The sequence below is a fragment of the Bombus fervidus genome, chromosome 15, assembly GCF_041682495.2.
Source record: "Bombus fervidus isolate BK054 chromosome 15, iyBomFerv1, whole genome shotgun sequence".
NCBI classification, from domain to species: domain Eukaryota; kingdom Metazoa; phylum Arthropoda; class Insecta; order Hymenoptera; family Apidae; genus Bombus; species Bombus fervidus.
The window spans coordinates 4,957,042-4,979,919 of record NC_091531.1 but is presented as its reverse complement, the minus strand read 5'-3'; the positions used below and the strand labels follow the sequence as shown (position 1 = coordinate 4,979,919).

The 22,878-nt window shown below is 35.6% G+C and overlaps 1 protein-coding gene and 2 long non-coding RNA genes across 4 annotated transcripts; 2 read left to right on the top strand and 1 right to left on the bottom strand.

The window, feature by feature from the left end:
* The first annotated feature begins 1,338 nt into the window (after positions 1–1,338).
* LOC139994602 (venom allergen 5.02) lies at positions 1,339–15,395 on the top strand. The gene is made up of 7 exons (XM_072017423.1): positions 1,339–1,652; positions 9,137–9,258; positions 9,625–9,706; positions 10,550–10,710; positions 11,520–11,620; positions 13,663–13,757; positions 14,754–15,395. The coding sequence occupies exons 1-7, from the start codon at positions 1,547–1,549 to the stop codon at positions 14,798–14,800; spliced, it is 714 nt and encodes a 237-aa protein (XP_071873524.1). The 5' UTR covers positions 1,339–1,546; the 3' UTR covers positions 14,801–15,395.
* A 396-nt stretch (positions 15,396–15,791) lies between these two features.
* LOC139994610 (uncharacterized) lies at positions 15,792–20,193 on the bottom strand. Of its 2 annotated transcripts, XR_011801683.1 has the most exons (5): positions 19,679–20,193; positions 19,521–19,598; positions 17,920–19,365; positions 16,948–17,681; positions 15,792–16,847 (listed from the first exon to the last, which is right to left on the bottom strand). It is a non-coding gene; the product is annotated as an uncharacterized lncRNA (long non-coding RNA). The 2 variants fall into 2 exon arrangements; XR_011801682.1 differs by having other exon boundaries at positions 19,521–20,193.
* A 935-nt stretch (positions 20,194–21,128) lies between these two features.
* On the top strand, positions 21,129–22,368 carry LOC139994613 (uncharacterized). The gene is made up of 2 exons (XR_011801687.1): positions 21,129–21,936; positions 22,049–22,368. It is a non-coding gene; the product is annotated as an uncharacterized lncRNA (long non-coding RNA).
* Positions 22,369–22,878: the final 510 nt, after the last annotated feature.

Here is a 22,878-nt window from a genome sequence, read left to right as displayed (position 1 = left end):
GAGCTGCAACGACAATTGTAGAAACGTACTGCGCGCGTATGTTGGCTAGTTTGGTAGAAAAGTTGATGGGAAAAATTCAGTCTGCTGGAAGAACGATAAGTTGCGCGAGTGAATGTCGCAGGAAAAAATTCGTCGTTTTAATAGCGACGTTTAGCCAGTTCAGAGCTGATATAAACATAACCCAAATCCTGACGTAACTCAAGTATAATCGAATCCTGGATCACACCTGACAGTGACATAATCCTTGCCCAAGTCAGATTTAATAAAAACGTGACTAAAATCCTGATTTGACTAAAGCATAGCCCAAAGCTAACTGAAGTCTACAGCTCGTGCATAACTCAAATCTAATCCAAACCTATCTCAAGCTTCCATTTCTTGGTCTAACTGCAGCCTGTTCTAATCTAACTTGAATCTCGATCGACTAAGAAAATACATTTATTACAGGTGAAACGAGGAGATCACATTTTTAAAATTCATTACTTGAGAACATTACGATTTGTTCGAGTGCAGGTTAAATCACGTGTACTAAGCCACAGACTCACGAGAGGGAAATTCCGATAATCCTGTATGGTATGGCTGAACTTGAACGTTAAAAGGCATTTTGTCGTTACCGTTTTTCATCCTTATCTCTAAGTTTAAGTCCACGCATAAAGATAGCATTGGACGCAAGCATAAGTTTCGAACGCTTATTCAATGATCATACATAGACTCATAAATGTGGTCAGAGCGAGTGGTGAATAATTGTTTATAACTGCTATATCGGTTCGCAAAGCTGAGAGCTGTAAACTGAACTAGACCTAGACCTAGACCTAGACCTAGACCTAGACCTAATTCTCATAGAACCTAACGTAGACTTAGATCTAGAAGTACACATAGATCCAATTGCCAATCCTGGTCTCTCGATCTTGCCATTTCCGGCTAAATTTTATTTTTCCAGCGTTAAAAAATATCTCAAGTTTGAAGAAAATATGGCAACATTCTTATCGGTACGTATCCTATCTCGTTTCAATCGCGTGATGAAATATTGTGTTAAAACGTAAAATTTCGATGATCGTGTAGCATGGTTAAACATGACATTGACCTTAAGTCGAATGGAAGCAAAATCTGACTGGCTTTGATCCTACCTTTCTAATACCCGCTTAACTGACATTTAATTCTTTACGACTGAAAATTGTCAGGATATTGTTAATCTTCTGCCGATCTGTTAAACAAAAAGCTGCTCCCTCGATGGCCTTGAAACCAGTCACCCTGACCTATGCAACCGGTCCCCACCATGTAAACTGGTAGCGCGAACAATTACACGGTCCAAGCCATGAGACAGGTGAATATAAAGGCAGTCGCACGACCGTGCTAAGCTATTAGTCCGTCTGCTTCCGACGACCGGTTCTCACCGGTCAATCGGCCGATTTTACAGTTCGATTGACCTATGTTCACGTATTTAAGGCAACCATAAGCATTTTATCGACTTACGCATCAATTTTTTCGTTGTGCAACGCGGGAAAATCCGAATTAACTGCTGACGGACGTGAGTTAGCAATTGAAGAAGATGATGCTCGATAGAAATGCCAGGCAACTGACGTTGATCTTGACCGTGGTCTCCGTGGCCTCCGCCAACAATCTGTGGCCATCGTGCTCCGGGAAAACTATGATGAGTAAGTGATTATAATTCAGATTTTATTAGTTCTAGTGAATCGGTAAAGATCTTATTGCATGTTATGTTAAAAATAGAATTATGAACATTTGGGAATTGGGACATATACATATAATTAAGCGATGTGGAAATCGGAGTAATTTGAAATTGGGATGTGGAAAGTCAGGGAAAATGAAGATTAGAAATTGGGGAAAGGGAAAATTGGAAACATTGATATGGGAAAATGGGAAATTGTAGCATATATAGTTACGTAATGTGAAATTAAGAGTAATTGGAAATTGGGGTATGGAAAGTCAGGGAAAATGAAGATTAGAAATTGAGGAAAGGGAAAGCTGGAAACATTGATATGGGAAAATGGGAAATTGTAGCATATATAGTTACGTAATGTGAAATTAAGAGTAATTTGAAATTGGGATGCGGAAAGTCAGGGAAAATGAAGATTAGAAATTGGGGAAAGGGAAAATTGAAAACATTGATATGGGAAAATGGGAAATTGTAGGATATATAGTTACGTAATGTGAAATTAAGAGTAATTTGAAATTGGGATGCGGAAAGTCAGGGAAAATGAAGATTAGAAATTGGGGAAAGGGAAAATTGAAAACATTGATATGGGAAAATGGGAAATTGTAGCATATATAGTTACGTAATGTGAAATTAAGAGTAATTGGAAATTGGGGTATGGAAAGTCAGGGAAAATGAAGATTAGAAATTGAGGAAAGGGAAAACTGGAAACATTGATATGAGAAAATGGGAAATTGAAGAAATTGGGACATATATGACTAAGTAAAATGGAAATCAGAGCAATTGGAAATTAGGATATGTAAAATTAGGAAAATTGAATACCAGGGATAAAGAAAATTCAGGATTAGGAGATTAGAAAAGTTAGAGGGTTATAGAAATTGGACATTAGAAAATGAGATTAGGAAAATTAGAAACTCGGCATGGAAGTAATAAAAGAAATTCACAAAGACAGAAATTTAGGGCTAGAAAATTATGAAAACTGTACATTATGGAATAAAAAACTAAGAAAATTGTAAATAGGAAAAATTAATATGAAATCAGAAGATGGAAAACTTTAAATCAATGAATTTCTAAAGAAATTAGAAATTAGAGAACTCGCAGAAAAAAATTAGACAAAGTGCAAATTAATTAAATTTTTAAAATTAATCATATTAATTTAACGATTGATAATTAATTATGTGAGAAAAATCGGAAAAATACGAAATAAAAGAAGCAACGAATCTTTGATAGCCGAGAGCAATGAGAATTAACATAAAAGACCACAAAATTCCGAAATCTTCTATAGAAAAGAATTAGCCATTCTATCGTTAGAGAAAAAAATCTGGAACAATCAACGTCCCAGTGGTCACGAAATAATTTCTTCACTCTACGCTCGTTTAACCACAGAGGTTTGTGTAAGGGTCGAAGAATTTGCTCCGGAAAGCGTTGGCTCGATCTTTGCACTTGCCTCTGTTCCACAGTTTTAACGCTTTGTCCGTGGCACGTGGATTTCTAGTGCAGGTGATTCATCTCGTCGAGAAGCACGATTTGAATAATCGCCACGGAACCGTGTTCCGTGATTTCCAGTTCGTCTAACGCTCTTCAGCAAGCGCGATAAGAACGTGACTAGGCATAAGCAACTTTTAAATATCCTTAACTCTCGTCTAGCTATAATTAAGTCATTTCAAGTTCCAGTCATGAATGCAACCATACGCTGCATTTTTAACGCTTCATCTAACTTTTCAATACGATTTCGTCCAATTTACCTCCGATTGTTTATTCCGGAATATTCGTACCGTTTTCACGGCCAAACTGAAGCGTATGATTTTTCCTTTACGTGTATAGTTTCCAATGAACGTACGCATCCTTCCTTTCCATCACATTTCGCCATTATTGTGGCAACTTCATTATTCCATCGGCGTAGGATTGCTTAGTCTTGCGAGGAAAAGAAACGTACCAATTCGTTTTTACAATCTTCCAAAGAAGGCAAGTTCTCATCGTTGAAGTATTTTTGTAACGAGCGAAATAAGCGATGATCCGAGCGTGCAAGATCAGGAGAATATGGTAGATGTAGAACGTGCCATCCAAATTGCACCAATTTTTGTCGTGCGTCTTGCGTTGCCTTGGTGAACCGCGCTTGAACTCCTTTGAACGGATCAACAAAGAACGAGTTACTTTATTGTTCAACTTAATATAATCATCGATATAATTTCATTATATTTCTCTAATATAGTTTTGGTAATTTACTATATACAGTGACGGACGAAAAAAAGTTTGGTAACTTTCGCTATAGTAACAATTTTTCACTATATTGGTAACGGTCATTGTAATAAAATATTTTTCCCTGTACCTCGGAAACTAAGGTCTAGCGACGATAACGCGTATAGGGAAAAGTTATTCAGAATCATGTCCCTGACCGTGTATTTCAAGGTCATCGATATTGGCGTGGAGTACCGTTTGTAAATTATTATTATATTATTATAATTATTATTATCGTATACGTGTACGTATTTAATTCAACGTTCGGATATTATCGTAGAGTTGCTATATATCTCACAAAATTAAACAACTGCACGATGCCGGTAAATTGTATTTATGTTGCATCGTTCTAACAACCATTTTGTTGGAAATGAGTAATTGTCCGGTGATTTATGGACAGAGCATATATATTTACGATACTGGACAGTTAAACGACCGAATTAATTTCCGATTGGTTCTGGTAGATAACAATACCATTCGACAAGAACCGATAGTTCGTTTCTTCGACCTCTTTTCTATTTTTCAACGTTTCTTTTTTTTTTTTTTTCCTCTGGCCGCGTAATTGTTCCGCACCTTGGGCATTTTAAATGTTCTCAAAGCAGGGATCCTCCAATTACCGCGGAAAAAGCAGGTTCCTTTGTTCCTGCGGTGCGCCTGACACACCGCTCGGTCTCCGTTGAATAACAGTTTCCAGTCGGCAATTAGTCAAGTTCGTTCAACGATCGCGTATCTCGTTCCGCTCGTGAATATTCCCATTGAGAACGAGCATCGGGAAACTGTGCACCGAATTCGAAATTTCGCGGAGATGCGCCGTGCTCTTTTCCTTCCCTTGCCCTCAATTCCAGCGACTCGTTTCCGGTCCGGTCGGGACGCTGTCCCACAGCCTCTATTGTTTCGATTAAAAAGCTGCAATATGAGAACGATTTTATTTGCCAAGACAAGTCGGATAAAAAATAGGGAAAAGAGAGAAAGCAAAGAGAAGAATATTATTTCGGCCGTGGGGATATTTATCTAGGGGAAAGAGTGTCAAAAAGTGGTAAACTGAGAAAGACTTTGGTTGGTAAGAAAGAAAGCTTCGAGAGAAAATACACGAAATAGCGAAAGAACGAACGTTATATTTGTCATAGGGATATTTATTTATCTAGTGAAAAATTAAGGATAATGAAAAAGCACTAAATTTGTCCGGCATCGAAATTTCTAATAAGACATCGCGCTATAATTCTTAAGGTAGAAAAGTACTTACGGCAAATGCGACGGGAAAGCCGTAAAAAACGTAGAGAGAAAGAGGGAATTTAGGTTTAAAAAATTGTTTTTCTAGTAACGAAGATTTAAAATTGAAGGAAAAAGACAACAAGGTCGCGGGAAGAATCGGTATTGCAAGAGTAATTATCGACTGAGACGGTCGAGTGATCGGGCAGGCCTTCCCTTGAAGGAATGGAAATAACTGGGAAACTTTGAATGGAGGCCAGCAGCCAGGGACTATTTATTTAACAAGCTGGCAAGTCCATTCCCACGAAATCCATTTAACCAGGCGCTACGACAAGAGAATGGAGTTAGCAGGTGTCGGTCGAATCGTTACGTACCAGCCAAGCCCTGCTCATTTCCGCTGCAAAAAGAAACCAATCCGCGCCCAGTGCTGCCAACTGATCCGCCGTCGCGCTAGATCGTTTTTTATTTCCACCGATTTTACGTAATAATACTCGAGCCTCGTCGTTTCTATAGCTCTAATCGTATGACGTGGGTATTCTAATTAAATTTCAATCAAATATCAAATAGAACGGTAAAGGAAATCAATTTTCAGTGACAAATGACTGAAAATTATAAAACAATTAGTAATTTATATAGATTAACTCTCGGATGGAAAACTTTCATTGATATAAATATATCGTTGAATATATTATATAATACAATTATATTATATGAATATGTCATGTGATATCATATGACATACATATATTTATCGTTGCGTATTGTTTCTCTGTTCTTTTCGTTTTCTAGTAACTTTTATGCTCTCAAACGACGAAAACGCGGAAAATTGGAGGAAATGGAAACAAAGAAAATTATTTTAATTTCCGTGGTAACCTGATGTTGTACAGCGAACGTGCCACTATTCGAAATTTCAATAATTTCAGGTCGTTACGGTAAAGCCGAGAATATGTGACTCGTCGTAAAAAAGGAAACGTGTCTATTAAGAGGCAAAATTAGCCGAATATTTCCTAGGTAAAAATAGCGGGAAAATCGACGGCACGGCGACGCGACAGTTAAATAGAAAAAACACGTGCTAGATATAGAATTAATTTCGCAATCTCATTTTCGGATAACAATAGACGTAGGTATCTACGAAACGTCGATTCTTTAGTCTCACGTCGAAATTTAAATTCCGATATTTTTACTTATCTTGAAATAACTAAAAATAAGTATAAAATAACATGAAAGTAAAAACAACTATCTATTCAAAATTACAGGTGTCATTTAAAATATATTCGTATTATACGAAACAAAGAATTAGCACAAAAAATAGCTTCCAAAAGTTAACAAAAGTAAACCATTTCGTTTTCATAACTAAGAGAAATATGTCTATTAAAACAATCAATAACAATTGAGCTGCTCATTTCGAAAGTAGCGTGTAAGTCCATCGTCCTTTGTTCTAAACTATTCGCACTTCCGTGAGTTCTGATAAATCCTCATAAATCACGATCTAAAAATGCATTAAAAATTTCGATACTCGAAGATTCCGTACGTTCCAAAATTTCAATATCGTAAAATCAGATGCAGCGCACGCGCTTGCTCGAATGAAAGATAAAAAGCACGACAGGTGCCTGTACTTAAAAATTCTCATTACGTGCCGTTTTGTACGGGGATATCCCCCAATTCTTCTACCATGTTACGGCAAATCCGTGTCGTAAGAGTAGCCTTTTGTACGGCGGATAGGTGTATTTAAAAAAAGAAAACAGAAAGGAGGAGGGGAACGAATTGAAACGTTAGACAAAATTCATGTAAAGTCCCGTTGTTTTTATTGCCGTAAGTATCGAACAAATTCGCCGTAATTAAACAGACAAGGGAGAGATAAAGGTGGGAAAAGAGGGACAGAAGAAGCAAGGTAACTTTATTGCTCCGGTTTTCGTCCAGCTGTGCGCCGACCTAGCTTCATGAATAATTCAGCTCGTACATTATTTACGGGGAGAAAATTGGAATCTATTACATTTCGATAGAACGGCGAACATCGATTCGATGGTAAAAATACCGTATTCAGCCGTGCGAGCAGCCACGAGATTCGATTACATTTGCGAATTAAAGCAGTTGCCGGTTAATTACGGGAAATCCGTAAATTTGTGGGCGCGCGCGTGCAATAAACGCCAAGATGCTCCGCGAATTGTTATTCAAAACGAACGACTCGTGCTGAACTCTCGTTTCACGCATCACCGGAGAATTACGATATTTCGGATTTTGCGAATTTCTCATTCCGCCTACGAATATTTTCATCTAAAATTCCAATACGCGAGATAGCGAAACTCTACATTTACGTTCGACCCATTCGGTGCCGAGTATTACTATAATTTAATAGCTATAACGTTAATGAAAATTCCAAGCTTTATACAAAGACGCGCAGAACGTACCGAAGATGCAAAGAATGCAGGATGGCGCGTAATCCGTGGTACAAATGGGGCCGTGGCTGTAGAATAAGACGAAACTCGATAATAACGAAATTGCGTGGCAGGCGTAGTTTTCGAAAAAATCGAGTTTGAAAATTTGCAAAGTATGCGTAAATTTACTCGATTCCCAGTTAGAGAGGAGGTTATTCGGATAGATTGGAGGTTATGCCACCCGTGAAAATAAGTCGAATATGTAGAATATAATTCTTTCATCTTAAATTTTATTTTCGAGAAAATCGAATTTGAAAATTTATTTAATACACGCGTTTCTTGATTAAAATATATTCAAATCTATATTTGTCTATTTTCCACCCTCTCGACTTATTTTCGAATGTAACATAACCTCCTGTCGATTTCTGTCTATTCCTGTCCAGCCGGCTATTGGTCAAATTCACGAATATTCCACAAATTTTCAAGCTCGATTTTCCTTAAAAAATGAAGCCTTCAACGCAATTTTGTTGTTCTCAATTTTTGCCATAGAATCTCCTTGACCCCATTTGCATCATGAATTACGGATCACCCTGTACAAAATAACCAAAGTATGGTACTCTTTGTCATGTTTAATGGATAAATAAAATTTTCTATTCAGGTTCTGCTTTCTAAATTATATTTTAAAAGATAGAAATTTGCATAAATATCTATACAATGTTAGATATAATTTTTGAATAACCTGATATTAATTGCTAAAACGAGGAAGTAAGGCGAGAAAGTGACTAAAAATTGTCCAGAGCTGCAAGAAGGAAATTCGATTGCCGATTCGCGTCCCAGTGGGATAGAAATTTGCATTCCTCGTCTTCGTAGAGGAGCTAAAAGTTATTAGGCGAAAGAATACGGTAGCAGGAAAGTTGTCTGTCGAAAGACAGAGGGAACGTCGTTAAAGCAGATTCCTGGAAAGTTTTCCGGCACGTTGGCTAATCCAGCTGGCCAAGAAAATGGACGGAAGACTGAACGGGAAAAAAAGACAATTTCAACAAGGCGATAGAATCCCTTACATTAACATTACGTTTGAATAATTGCACAAAACGTTTGAAACATCCTGTAGATGTTAAAAAGAACACTATTCGAGTTCTTAATCAGAATCTACCAGAGAATGTTCATATTATTGTTTGAACGTTGCTTTGAATCATTCTGGACAATCTCTAACTATTCTCCAAAGATTCTATTCGCGTTAGATCATCTGTAGAGTGCCCCAGAGGGTAGGAGAACTTGCCAGTCTTAACTAATGTCTAGAACAATCGAGTTCGTAATTCAGTTAGTACCTGTTGCTACAGGAAAATACAAAAATGGAAACTGCTAACAAGATTAAGTTAAAAGATTCAGTTTATGATGGGGCCTTAGGTTTATTGAGGGGCCAGACAATGAGACACAGCGCACTGACGATCTCACGTGCCGTAACATAAATGCAAAAAGAGTCGAAGATTTTTCCAACCTTCCTTTTGTATATGAACAAATGTAAAACAAAAACCAGTTGCAATCTCTTTAGAAATACTTTGTCGCCATTTTATAGTGATATGTAGATTGGTGGGTATAGTGGATCTACTTGATTGCTCTAAATCTATGGATTTATTTATAGGATCCACAGATTTATCCTGCGAAGAGAAACAAACTATCTTAGACGAGCATAATCGCTTGAGACAACTAGTGGCTCTGGGCCAGATCAATGGACAACCCAGTGCTGCCAATATGAGAGAAATGGTAAGAAATAAAGCTATTCAAACTTCCCGCCTTTTTATCTTCTTGCAAAGAATTACTATCTGTATATAATCTACAATAGATCAACTGCAGATTTTTATTCATTTATGAGAATTTTAGTGCAAGAAAGCACAGAATACACGTCGTATATTAAAATATATAAAATATCCAAAGTATAGTACCTTGTGATATTTAACAAGTGAAACAAATCAGTGCTCAGGTCCTACTTTTTCAGTTATATTCATTAAAATACGAATTTGCATAAACATCCGCTGCCTAATAATCAATTACTGTAATTACTGTAATTAATGTAATTTTACGAGAGTTCGATTTGGAAATTTGTTACTAGGAGATAGGGACTTTTTTCAGATCTGGGACGACGAATTGGCTGCCATGGCGCAGAGGTGGACGAATCGGTGCGCTGAGATCCACGACGATCTCAGAAATGTTCGTAAGTAGATCTATGACTACTTGTAACCCCTTTAATTAGCAGGACGCTACTTTTAAATCACTCTGTAGATCAACGCTGTGCTGTCCAGCGTTTGCATGAAAAGGACATCCGCATGAAACAAATCACGTGATCAAAATTGATCAACAGCACTCTTAACAACTCGAAGCATCTGGTAGAGCTATAATAGAGATCCCTTTATACGAATTTCATTTATCAAAAATAAATTTTAATTAGTAACCGGTTGATTGAATTCCAACCGATTGACTCCGCTTATTTGAATATAAACTCTTGATTAATTTGAACGAGAAATGACAAGCAGTACGACAACTCGGTAACTTCTTGTTACATAATAATCATAAAATCTTCCAAAATCATAGATAAAAATATCTTAAGACAGGTAGTGTAATATTTGCTTTAAGATTGGAAAAGATTAAAGATAGTTCAGCCTAATACTTTACTCGATAGAAAACCAAGGTTTTATAAAAGATAGGAAATATCCTCAGGCGTTTAAACTTCTAAGGAACATACATATAAACACATATTGTATATGTTCTTGCGTATTTCGATTCGGCTAACTTTTACGATCGATAGGCCCCGTTATAAATGTTAGTCTTTTCGTGTACCTTGTTCGTGACACAAATTCAGAGAGAAATCGGAAGATCCAAAAGAGATTTCCTTTCCCTTTCACGACATTATTGACGTAGCTTGAACAGCGATGATCCACGCAATGTAGAACAATCGATAAATTAGTGAAACATGAAATCAGCCGACAGAGAGTACGACCCTCTGTCGGTCCACAGTGAAACAGACTATCGATCATGATTAACGACGATCGATCTGCAGGCAGGTTCTCTGTGGGACAAAATATGGCTCGAGCATGGACAACGAGGCCCCCGGGACCGTACGATGACCAGCCAAACTGGCGCCAGATGATCAACGGCTGGTTCGACGAGGTACATCACTATCAAACAGGCTATAGCGATGCCACCGGCCATTACACTCAGGTTAGTTGTCCTTGCTGCTCTTAGATGTACTATCCAATCCCTTGAAACCATTATAAAAGGTCACTATACTGTGATTTCACCAAGCAAAAGCGAGTCCCAGGAAACTATTATGGGAGGCCACTATAGTACACTATAGCTATTGTACGTTAAATGGAAATGAAATTTCTGAGAGAATCTAACGTCAACGGAAACAATTTTTAAGATATTTTAAGTGACTCGATATTTTATGGCTCGGTTATAATGGAAGATGCTTTGGAATATTGGAATTTTCTATCCAAAACTAGATGTCATTAACTTCAGTTTCTCAAGCTCTAGCATTGCTCAAAAGATTGTAAAAAGATCAGTATAATCCAATGATGATTTTCTAAAAATTCTAAATTTTGTTCAAACCACAAACCATTAAGTTCAAAATGGGACAACTATTAGCTTGAAAAAATGAAAGCACCAGTAACGCACTAATCTAATTCACAAATTAAATAAACATAAAACAAAATAAATAAATGAATAAAATGTAATGCCAGAAAGATGGAACAAAAGCTTGTCTAGTATAATATTCCAAAAAACTACTCCAATCTAACTCACAGACAACAAAGTAAATAAATGAAGGAATAAAATGTGATCACAGAGATGAAACAAAGGTTTGTCTAGCATAATAATTTAAAAAATTGAAAGAACCTGTAGCAAGGTAATAGGAAGCATCAATGGAAAGCATTCGAGAAATTCGTGAAAAAGTTTCTAGGAGACCTTAGACCTTAGGCAAGAAATCTCGACTATGCAAAGGGATGAAGCAGGTTTTAAATTACTTGCAGCTCGTCTGGGGTGACACATATCTGGTGGGCTGTGGCTACTCCTTCTATTACGATCCTGCCCGGGGCTACACCAAGAACTACGTCTGTAACTATGGGCCCAGGTGAGAATTCCATTTCCCCTATTTCCTTTGCCCAATCGCTTTCATTCGATATTCGAACACAGATACGTCGCAAATTTTCAACAAGGAAGATCCAGAAAGAAGACTCTTTTGAAATTAAAAATCTGACTCGGCTTATTCTCGCTGCCTCAATTGTTATCAATCAATAACAAAGCCAATCCTTCTCCAATATTCGATTTTTATGTAACAATGTATTCCAACAGTAGAAGCAAGAATTACAACAGAAGGGAACAGTATTATAAACAACAATCTATGCCCTGAATTATCGTCGAGTAAAAATCGACTGGTTCTACTAAAATAGTAACCTCGAAACTAACTCGAAATAGTAACCTTGTCGAAGCTGGTTGTCGTTAAAATCTAGCTTGTCCGGTGAAGATTTTCAGCAAGACAATCTTTATATGCCTTTCAATCGTCACAAGTATCATTTCAGTAACTTCATACTTTAATCAGTTATAATAACAAACGAACGCTATTTTATATAATTGTTTTTAAATATAATATCACTATATTTTATACATACATTTTTATACGCTATATATAGAGCACTATTTTATGAAAGATAGCAATAAATTGACTTTTACCACTATGTTCTCAGCCAGCCATACCATTAAGATGATTTAATCTAATAACAAAAATGAAGGAGAAGAGTATTAATAATTTTTGTGGATAAGAATATTAAAATTATCAAGGAATATTAAATTTAATTAATTAAAAAGATCCGGTACAAAAAAAGACTATTCGCTATATCGATCTAATTTGTTTCGTTTCAAAAACATTGGATAAAGATTGGAATCTATCGATGGAATATTATTTATTTGCCTCTGGTGGAAAGAGACATCAATGGACAAGGATCGTATTTGTCATGGGTTAATTTTTAACCGAGTTGAGAGTGTGAGAAAGGAACGAAAATTGGGGTTGGTGCCGATATTCCTCGTGGAAAAAGTCGAAGGCTTCCAAACGAAACGCCACGCGTATTCAATCCAACCATAAATTTCCCTGCTCCTCGAGTATTTCCCGTCGATCGGTAGCTTATTACTGTCAACAAATTGAACACGCCTGTACCGCCTTTTTCCACTGTGAAAAGGCCTCCTCGAATACGCAATTTTCCCGAATCTGTGGTTCGATTGAATTTTTAGGAAAAACCTTTAATACATTCCTAAAATGCTTCAGATTCCCTCGATTGACGTATGAGCAAATCTTTTCAGTTTTCTGAATTTTTCTTTTCTTTTTTTTTTTTTTTTGAGAGAGTTCAACATAAAAGAAAACATTGAAAGGAGAAGAAATAATTAAAACTGTATGATAATCGATGGAAATAATGACGAAACAGTTGCTTACTGCACAAATATCGTATGTCCATCCTCAGCATTATCGAGAAAAGCAAATAAACAAGTAAAAGAAATAAACAAACATTTTAATGAATTCGATCATATAACATTGGTTGCAAATTGTACATTGATCCCTTTTAGGAACATAAAGTGACAAAGATAGATCAGAAGATAATTCTTGAAGATATTTCTATACAGATAGTACACTTATAATACAGTACAGTATAGTACACTAGATACAATAAACGAAAGTATTATATTTGACAACTTCATCAAGTAGATATAAATGTGATTATTATACAGCTATTTAAAGAGACAGTGAAGAAGAGAATTTGTTGCATACAAAAACAGCAAATTTCAGCAAAGGTAGACATAGAACATTTGTACAGTAAGCCATCGATATCTGAATATTTCTTCTCAAAGCCCAAAGTTTAGCCTTCTATGCCTCGAGTTCGATAACTTATGGAAAACTATCTTCTTCAACTCATATCCATATAACGGCTCTTTCTAACTAATGACTGTAATAAATCTCACGATCCTAATAATTCTCTGTAAGTCTCTGTAACTGTAACTTTCTATAATTCTCCGTAGGTCTGTACAACTGTAATAGCACTTTGTAAACAATTTATGACAATTTAAAGAAGCTTCAGGCGACGAGTCATATCCGTTTTTCTTCTAACGTTTTATTTTACATTGCAGCGGGAACGTGATCGGCTTTGAACCGTATCAATCGGGCCAGCCTGCCTGTGGCAATTACGGGATGCTTTATTCAAATCGATACGCTGGCCTTTGTTGTGAGTTTCACGTAATAATTACTATCCAGTTATCGCGATTAATTTCAGAACGAAAGGAACGACTATTTTTAATAGTAATTAATTTAGCGTTAATCTTGCAGAGGTCTTAGTCATACTGAAACTATGTACTTGTGTATTTAGATTATAGCTAGTACATCATAATGAAACTATGTAGTTGTGTACTGCGTGGACGTTTACGCTTATTTATATTTCTACGGATGTATTTAAAAAAAAAATTTCATTTCTCTACTGAATATTATGATAAGCACCGCGTTGGATATTTCATATATTTTTTAACGTTACATGCATTTAGTAGATTTTTGCATCGTTGAATTGCCCAGAAATGCATAAACATTCGCAGTCTGTTAATACGTAGCGACTTTAAAGCCACGTAGTAATGTCAATCCTTGCATGAAGAAAGCTATGTGAATACGTCGGAGGCATTTACCTTTATTAAAACGACAAATTTGTAATTATTATTAGATGAAGCATTATTATCCTCTTGTGACGCGAATATTAGATAAAAGATAAAATTAACGCCGAATTTAGTAAAGAGATTAAAATTTGTTGATCAAAGAACGCGTGAAATATTAGGTTGCACGAAAAGTTATTTTATCGAATTTATTGAATTAATTTATTAAATGTACGATCCACTTTGTTCTATTAGAACAAGAGACTATTGTAGACAACTAGACATACTAGAGATAAAACTGTCCCAATAAAACAAAATGGATCATACATAATTCAATAAAATAATATAAAACAAAAAATGTCGTGCATCTATTGTTTCCTTATAAAACGAAAGAAACTTTTGATACAACCTGTAACATCGGTCACAAGTAATATTAATATATTCGAGGCATAGAAATCTCTTATATTCAATAAATGATAAACATGTGAAAGATCTTTGCAAACGATTTACCACGATAATAGGATGATTATTATCCCTCTTCGATTTAGTATTTCTCCAATGAATTTATGTTGTTCTGTTTTCAGCTGCGGAACACTACTACTATCTGGGAGCACTGTGCAGTTATGGTTAATGATTTTCATATTCACGTGCAGAAACAGACAAGTGATTCAATTGGTTTTTCAAGGACCACGCGTCGTCAAAGCCGATCGATAGATCGTTCTATCTGATTCGCTTGATTATTCTAGTCTCTAAAAAATAGTCCGTGATTGTAAAGACCAAAACTATAGAAAAGTTATTAGAATAATAAGTACTTACTAATCGTTCCGTGCGGTTTACCCGACGATTACGCGAGTTTTCGTTAACCCATTAAGCTGAAATTCGATCATCTCGCTGGCAGATCTGTTCGGTTACATAAAGGAAAATTAAACGAGGATCCATATTTGAAATATGCGAAAACCAAGCGATTTCGTGTTTCACTGGAATGTAATAACGATTATTACGAATCACGTGTAATGCTACTTTGCGAAGTGACGATATATGTAACATCAATACGTAACGTTCAGGCAGAGTAATAGGATTTTGTAAATATTAATATCTCGTGGCCTCGATTCAACATTGAAAAAAAGTGGAAAATTAAATCGTTGAAATTTGTAATCTTGTAAATGTTGAGAGTTTCGCGATAAAATTATTCGTGGAGCTTGAAATATGTATGGAAAGAATTAAAATACAAATTGTAGAAAAATATTGGAAAAAAAGGAATTCGATCATTGATTTTAATTACAATCCTTCTAAATTAAAAATATCTGCTTGTTTGTATCGATGTTGTACGATAATGATAACATCTTTTTATAAAGACAAATTAAAAATCACTATCCTAATCCATGTTCTACATCCTGCTACGAAAGAACGACAAAAGGAATAGAAAAATAGTAGACTTTTTAAACGATAAAAAATATTCAGTCCTTCCACCAACGCAACGATTATGTTTCAATTATGAAATCAATAGTAGAATCATTTTTGGAATTTAAAATATATATGAAAAAAATTGAAGATAGAATAAAAGCTGTAAAACAATATTGAAAAACAGGGAGCTCGGTCATCGATGTTAATTGCAATATAACTTTGTATTTTTTATATATATATATTTTTTTTTACAACCTTTTAAACCATCAATATTTCCTTTTTCGTCGTTAATCCGCTCTTTTGCATCATCGACAAAATTATTTTTTTAATCCTTTGTTCCATAACTTTATTCAATGTCAATACTCTGTAAACATGGCACAAATATTTCGATAATAAATAAATTAAATACCATCCTAATCCATGTTTAACGTGGTGCTTCGAGAGAATAATAACACGAATCGAAAAATGGAAAATCTTAAAAGCGAAGATGAAACGTGTGCGGACGAGTCTTAGAAATAGCCAGTCCTTCCACCAAAGCAACCTCGATTATGTTCCAATTTTTCGATTTCCGTTTCCTACCCATTTTAGCAAAGTGTAATCTTCGCGATAGGATTTGAACATCTTCGGAGTCAAACATTTTACACGAACGAGAGTTGTGCACCATTCTAGCAAGTTTCTTCTCATTTGATACCTGCACTTCCTATGCATTTTGCATCGCGGTCGTTACGTGACTGCAACTGCAAACGCCGGGTATAAATATTTACGCGACCAGAAAGATACGGTGCCCGGGTTTTTTACACATCCCATGCACGGCGATCATTCTTTTTTTCCAAGCTGTCTCAATTAATTCAATTCGTTTCGAGCCGTTTAATTGTCGGTATAACATGGAAAAACGCGAGCCGGTTTCCTCTAGCTACAAAATATTCCAATTTAAAAAGCTGCCTCTGTAAATTTTGTAGCAGCTGCAGTTGTGAAATGCGGCAAACAATTGAATCGATGAGTCGAAGAACAATACACGCCTGGAAACCACATTTTGAGATATTTCAAAGAAGAGCTTTACTTTCCTTCTTTTTCTGCGTGTATGTATCTATGTGTGTATTATCAATGCCATTGATTTTATAGCGCTGTTCCAATTTAAACACGGTCATGCTAAGCGAGATAAACGTCCATATATCTGCCTACCTATGCTTCAACATCGTTCGTGAGTCTTTTATAATTAAAATAAATTTAATAATTGGACTTGTACCGCTCCTCCACTCAACAGAATTTTTAATCTACAAATGGAACAAATTAATACAGTGGCAAAAAATAGTAGTAGTACCTGTTAACGTTAAACGTAATTAAAATAAAAATGATTTAACGCAAGTTGATTACCAAAGTAAATTCAGCGTGATGTATAAAAGAAACAGTCATCTTGTTGACGAGTCCGATTAGTAGTCTTCCAAAAACAAACTTCATAGAATGTCGATGCTTCGCTTCAGATGTACTTTATCAACTTGGTCACATTTTCTATACTATTTCTGCTCTCGTTAAATCGAAAGGGCTGTTTCAATCACAGAAATTTATACTTCCAATTTTTAAAAAATGCCTAATTTCGTACTTGTATTGTTTTTCAACTCGCCGGTTCGATTTTACTATTTTCGCTCGTCTAATTGCAAAGGATTTAACTTAGCTGGTGCGATCTGTTCCGGCCAAATATATTACTGCTATTTTTCTTCTGGAAACAATTTTCAAAGTTTCGAATGAAAATAAAAAGGATTATAAAGAGCGAGAGAAGGCAAACAAATTTACTGTTTGAACGTTGCATCGTATTCGGACAGCAAGACCGCTGACACGTGAATATAAACACGCGGAATATCGTATATATCGCGTATGGAATTATCGTTTAATAAAACACAACGGTGAGATAAAGTGGCGGATTATACAGACGCAAAAATCGCGCAATAAAGTTTAATTCCCTTATTCGGGGACAGCGAAATCCTGGATATCCGAGCGGCAGGCTTTCCTTCGCAATTCTTTTCGATTTATAGTTAGCCGCCTGTGGCCCGCCGTATTGTTCTATCCAGAAAAATAGTTCCTGATTTACCAAGTCTAGCCTCCATTCTCTGCTATTTACATGTGCAAGAAACATATATACTTAATTAGTATATACTTATACTTATTAGTATATTATCTATTTATTTTATAGTATATTTATATTTGCATATTATTAGTATATACTTATTATACTTATTATATAGTCTAAATAAGTTAGATCTAAGAATAAAAATGTAATATTCCAACTTGATGTGGCTATGTATGTAACATGAAAAGAGTATATTTTATAATCGCTGTACGTGTGCAAACCTCGTACACATGTCGCCTGTGTGTTATTGTTATGATTCTGTTATGGACACTTGCGGACGGGACTATCGCAGCTTACGTCTCTGAATACCATAATCTTCTCTATGACTTGTACGAGGTAAGCTGACCGGATTGAGTATCACTGTGCGCCGCCCCGCTGCTTAGGCTGACCTTCTTTTGTTCGTGTAAGAAGGTTTTCTCGCGTGCAGGGGTATTTTGGCTGATTTTTAATTGTCAATAACTAAAAAACAAAGCCGGAAACGCAATTCTTTTATTTCTGATTTTCGTCTCATTTCGGCTTCAAGAATTATTCCTTAAATTTCCTGACACCTATAGTCGAACACCCTGTATACATCAATTAAAAAGTATGGACTAGTCAAGGTCCTCCGCTTCTATTATTTTCTCATTCCAAAGAAACCTTAATAGACAATAATTTAGCATTTGGGCGACCATGACGGATTTGTCTTAACCTTATCATCCTAAAGCTTAACCTTATTATCTGATTAATCAATTTCTAAATTTTTGTTAACATAAGAATTTACATAAAGTTGGATGAACAAAAGAAATAACAATGGATGTTCAATTCTAAATTAAATTTTAAAACCAGTCATTTGATCGAGCCTGGTAGAGGTTGATGTTAAACTCGTGTCCATCTCGCTAGGAAAATCGAACAAAAACTTTCTGTTAAACCCAACAAAATGTAAGTTGTAGTTTCTCCGACGTTGGTGTCAACCGCGGGGATCTCTAGGATCTTTAACATCACGTCTAATGACATAATTCCGAAAATGCATAGAACAGAAGCCCATATGGAACCTTAACAAAACATCTTCGTGACTATGAGCGTGTTGTGTTTGAATTACAGTTGTTACCACGCAAACTACTGCAATAACAGTTGGTAACCTACAGGACAATGGCCCTGGGCATCGCTCTTCAACATGAAAGCCAAACACTGTTCGGTTGTGAAATACGGTCGATCAGGAGTCGAAGTTGTAATCCTACAGGAGGATCAGCGTTAATTGAGCGACATCGAAAAGTTACAGGTAAATGGTCCGTGGAAAATGGTACGCACGAACAAAACAGCAGAACGTTCTCTTTATGAAGAGGACTCGCCCATTTATGGTCAACGTTGTATTCGTGAACTTTGTTAAAAAAAGAAAAAACTTATTAATAGACCCATTAACGATAAGACGATTGCGCAATCGAGAGGAAGTTGACTCAACTTTCGGCCGGAATGAGATACGTAAGTGACAAGATAACGCTGGAACCAGTTCGACAGGGTCTGCTATAGCCCAGTGAATTTATTGCCACTCGTACGTACAGTGGCTCTCAAAAGTATTTATGTTAAATAAAGTGAATTTTCGTGCGTGTTATATAAAACGTTTAGAAATTTCATTGGCACTATAATGACATGCCACTGTCAAGATTATGTTGGCAAAATTTGGACCTTACCTGAAAATATATACAAAGTTACAAGGTACCTGTTGCATGTTTTTATTCGATAAAAAATTTAATACACAATATGAATAGTGATCTTAAGCATATAATATTATTAAATATGATATCATCGAATACCGAGATTTAAAAATATTGCGAATGACGCTTACCTGTTTAAATGCCTCTGTCATCTCTGCCAAATATACAGGATGTTCAGCTACAGGTGCCAGAAAATTTAAGGGCTGATTCTTGAAACCGGAATAATTTGTTTTTTAGTTACTGACAATTAAAAGTCGGCAAATAAAAAATGTATATTTGTACTAAATACCTTGCAACTTTTCTATACATTTCAAGAATCGTTTCAGGTTTTACCAATATTGTCATAATGGCTGACTGTCGTTGCGGCGCTACTGAAACTTTAGAATGCATCGTATAACACACGTGACGTGTTCATAAAAGTAGCGTCGATAAATATACGAATACTTTCGTCAGCCACTGTAGTTCTTCGATAGGTTGGCGACGAACATTCTAGGTCTTTGAAACTCGAATTTTCGGTCGCTTTTAGTCTAAACGTATGCTAATTAGTCAAATGGATGCGCGTTCGTTGATTCAGAGAAGTTTACAGAACTGCACCGGGAGAGATTCTCTGTCTCTATCCTCGACGAATATTCAAATCAGCCATAAACCAGTCGTGTATACGACGTGAATATACGTGGCATTTAAATTTTAATTCGACGCCAATTTGGTCCTCGGGAGCAGCAGTTAGCGAAAAGGTGAGGAACAGGATCGTTGACGATTACCTTTTTTCTCTGATCCAAATAAATGGTACAGATATTTCGTAAGAATAAAGATACGCATTTATTATGTAGTGGGGGACAAAAGAAAGTTTATAAAATAAGAAATATGAAAAGACATCATAATTTTACAAAATGGTTTTATATTTAGTAAAAGCAATAAATAGATTTGGATTTAGTGAGAGCAATTAAATACAAAATACTTAATAAGAGAGAGAATAAATATAATATACACCATAGACTGAATGACTGTTAATTATACGGTAATAAATTTTTAGTGCAGAAGTTACGATAATTCATTGCGTATCAATTTATTAACTTTCTTTCATCGACTACCGTAATGGCGAAATCAACTGATTTGGTTAACGATACAATTAAATAAAAAATTTACAATATCGTTCTGCAAGAGGGCAGGGGGAGGGGAATCTTTCTGTTGCGTAACAAAAATAACCTAACCCCAAATGAAGCGAAAATTTTCACACAAAGGATTGTCTGTTCTAAAAAGGAATAAAGAAACTTTTATCAAGCGAGAAAATTAATTCCGAGTGTTTCTTAAACAAAATTCAAATTTTATTTATGGATAAATAAAAACCTAGTCGTCGATATAATGTCCATCACTTGCCTAAGTTATGTGAAATTACGTAAATGTAGACAGCGTCTTTTTCTAAATTGCTATATGAAATAAAAAAAAAGGATATTTATATTTAAAATATTTAAAAATCTCCCGCCTATTTTAGTAATTATTTTTGGCTTAAATGTTTGCCCGTTCGTTTCAGTTTTAACGAAATGTCATCTACATTTACGTGGATCCACCGTGTATCGAATAATAGAAATTATGTTAATGATTTGAAGCTTACGTCACAGCGAAATTTAAATACTCCTCGAAAAGATGGCGAATTAATTTACAAGCCAAATAATTATCAGAGAAGAGCAAAACTAAAGTTATCGAATTAATGTACTAACATAACGTACGATTTCTTCAGTCTCTCATAATCAACTGTTATTATTAGAGGAGAAAATGGATGGATTAAACCTGATCGGAAATTCAATCTCGCCCACGATACAATCGAAACCTCGATAACAGTATCGTAAACTCGAGTGTCGTTTAATCGATTCGCGATTGACGCGCTCGTACCTCGAGGATTAAATTTCCCTATAAACGTCCGTCTGCTAGTGACACGCGTATATTCGACGAATTGGGTCGAATTCGAGTCGAGAAACGACAGCACAGCATTGAGAATCGAATTAATTAAGATGCCTCGAGTGGTTTCCACTTTCGTGATTTTCGTTCTCCGATTACATTAAAAACTCAAGGATTCCTTAAGAAAACTAGGTCTCGAAGAGAATTCTTCAAAAAGAAACTTGATTTTAACCTTACATGATTACATTTGATCATGTTTCAGTTAAATATCTTCAGGACATAACACATTTGCTGTCACGATGATGATCGGTAAATCTTCGGGATATAACACATTTGCTGCCACGATAGTGATCGGTAACCCACGTTACTAAATATTTTAGCATGATTCGAGTATTATAGATTTCAGGAGTTAAAAATTTTCGACAACATACATGAGTGACATACATAATATTATGAAAAAATGCACAAATACAATACAATATTTTGCAAAAGTTCAATATTATGGTGTAGTATATTTTAATCTACTGTAACTCCCATGACATAAGATGTATAATATATAAAATTCGCATGATAAGCAACATGTTAATGTTACACGTTCCTAGCTCCTTCAGATAGCAAAGGATTTCTAAGAAAAGAGAAAAGATAATAAGAGTAAGTTTACAAACTGAAGCATAATCTTCAAAATTATATGATTTAACTTTATCAAGATTTTAATTGCATCTCAGTTAAAAACCTTTAAAACTTAATGGTAATTTATTTCTAGGTCTTTCATGGAGCAAAAAATTCCTAGAAAAAAAGAAGAGATAATAACTCTTCAAAAAGGAACATAATCTTTAAGATTATATGATCTAAGTTTGATTGTGTTTCAGTTAAAAATCTTCAAGATTTTATGTTAATTCATTTTTAGGTCTTTCAGAGAGCAAAGGGTTCCTGGAAAAAAGAGAAAAAATAATAATTCTTTAAAAAGAAACAGGATCTTTACAATTATATATATATATAAGATTATATGATTTTATTGTGTTTCATTTAAAAATCTTCAAGGCTTAATGTTAGTTCATTTCTAAATCTTCCAGAGGATAAAGGGTTTCTTTGAAAAAGGAGAAAGAAAATACTGAAAATTCGTATAAATCCCGACAGCAATGTATCAAGTAGAATTGCCGGGAATTGCCATAGTAGGACGTTTATAGTAGAAATTTGGTGCCGGTCGGAGAAAGCTTGGCGTGCTTTTAAAGATTGCATGGGCTACGTTTAGCGGGGAAAATAACATGTTGGACATAATGTCCGGAATATTTTAGTATTCGGCTAAACGACGAGAAGTTGGGTGTTTTATGGGGTCGTTACTGTCGCGCAGTGTCGAGGACCATCGTAAAGAAGCGGGCGCAGTCAAGTGAATTTAAAATTACGCCGGTCGGCATTAACGTTTCGTTGAAATTCTTTTTAACAGCTCTATACCATCGTGACATACCTAAATTACGACCAACAACCACGCTTGTTTTCTGGAGAAATTTGCGTGACGAAAATAGGAATAAAAGCACAGTGTGAATTAACGCAAATTAAGTAACGCGAGTATCTGGAACCACGACGATTTAATTC

Bases quoted from the DNA above. Each gene is read 5' to 3' on its own strand.
- LOC139994602 (XM_072017423.1), top strand. From the start codon at position 1,547: ATGATGCTCGATAGAAATGCCAGGCAACTGACGTTGATCTTGACCGTG. The intron at 9,259-9,624 runs GTAAGAAATAAA...GACTTTTTTCAG, and splicing joins CTGCCAATATGAGAGAAATG to ATCTGGGACGACGAATTGGC. The intron at 11,621-13,662 runs GTGAGAATTCCA...TTTACATTGCAG, and splicing joins GTCTGTAACTATGGGCCCAG to CGGGAACGTGATCGGCTTTG.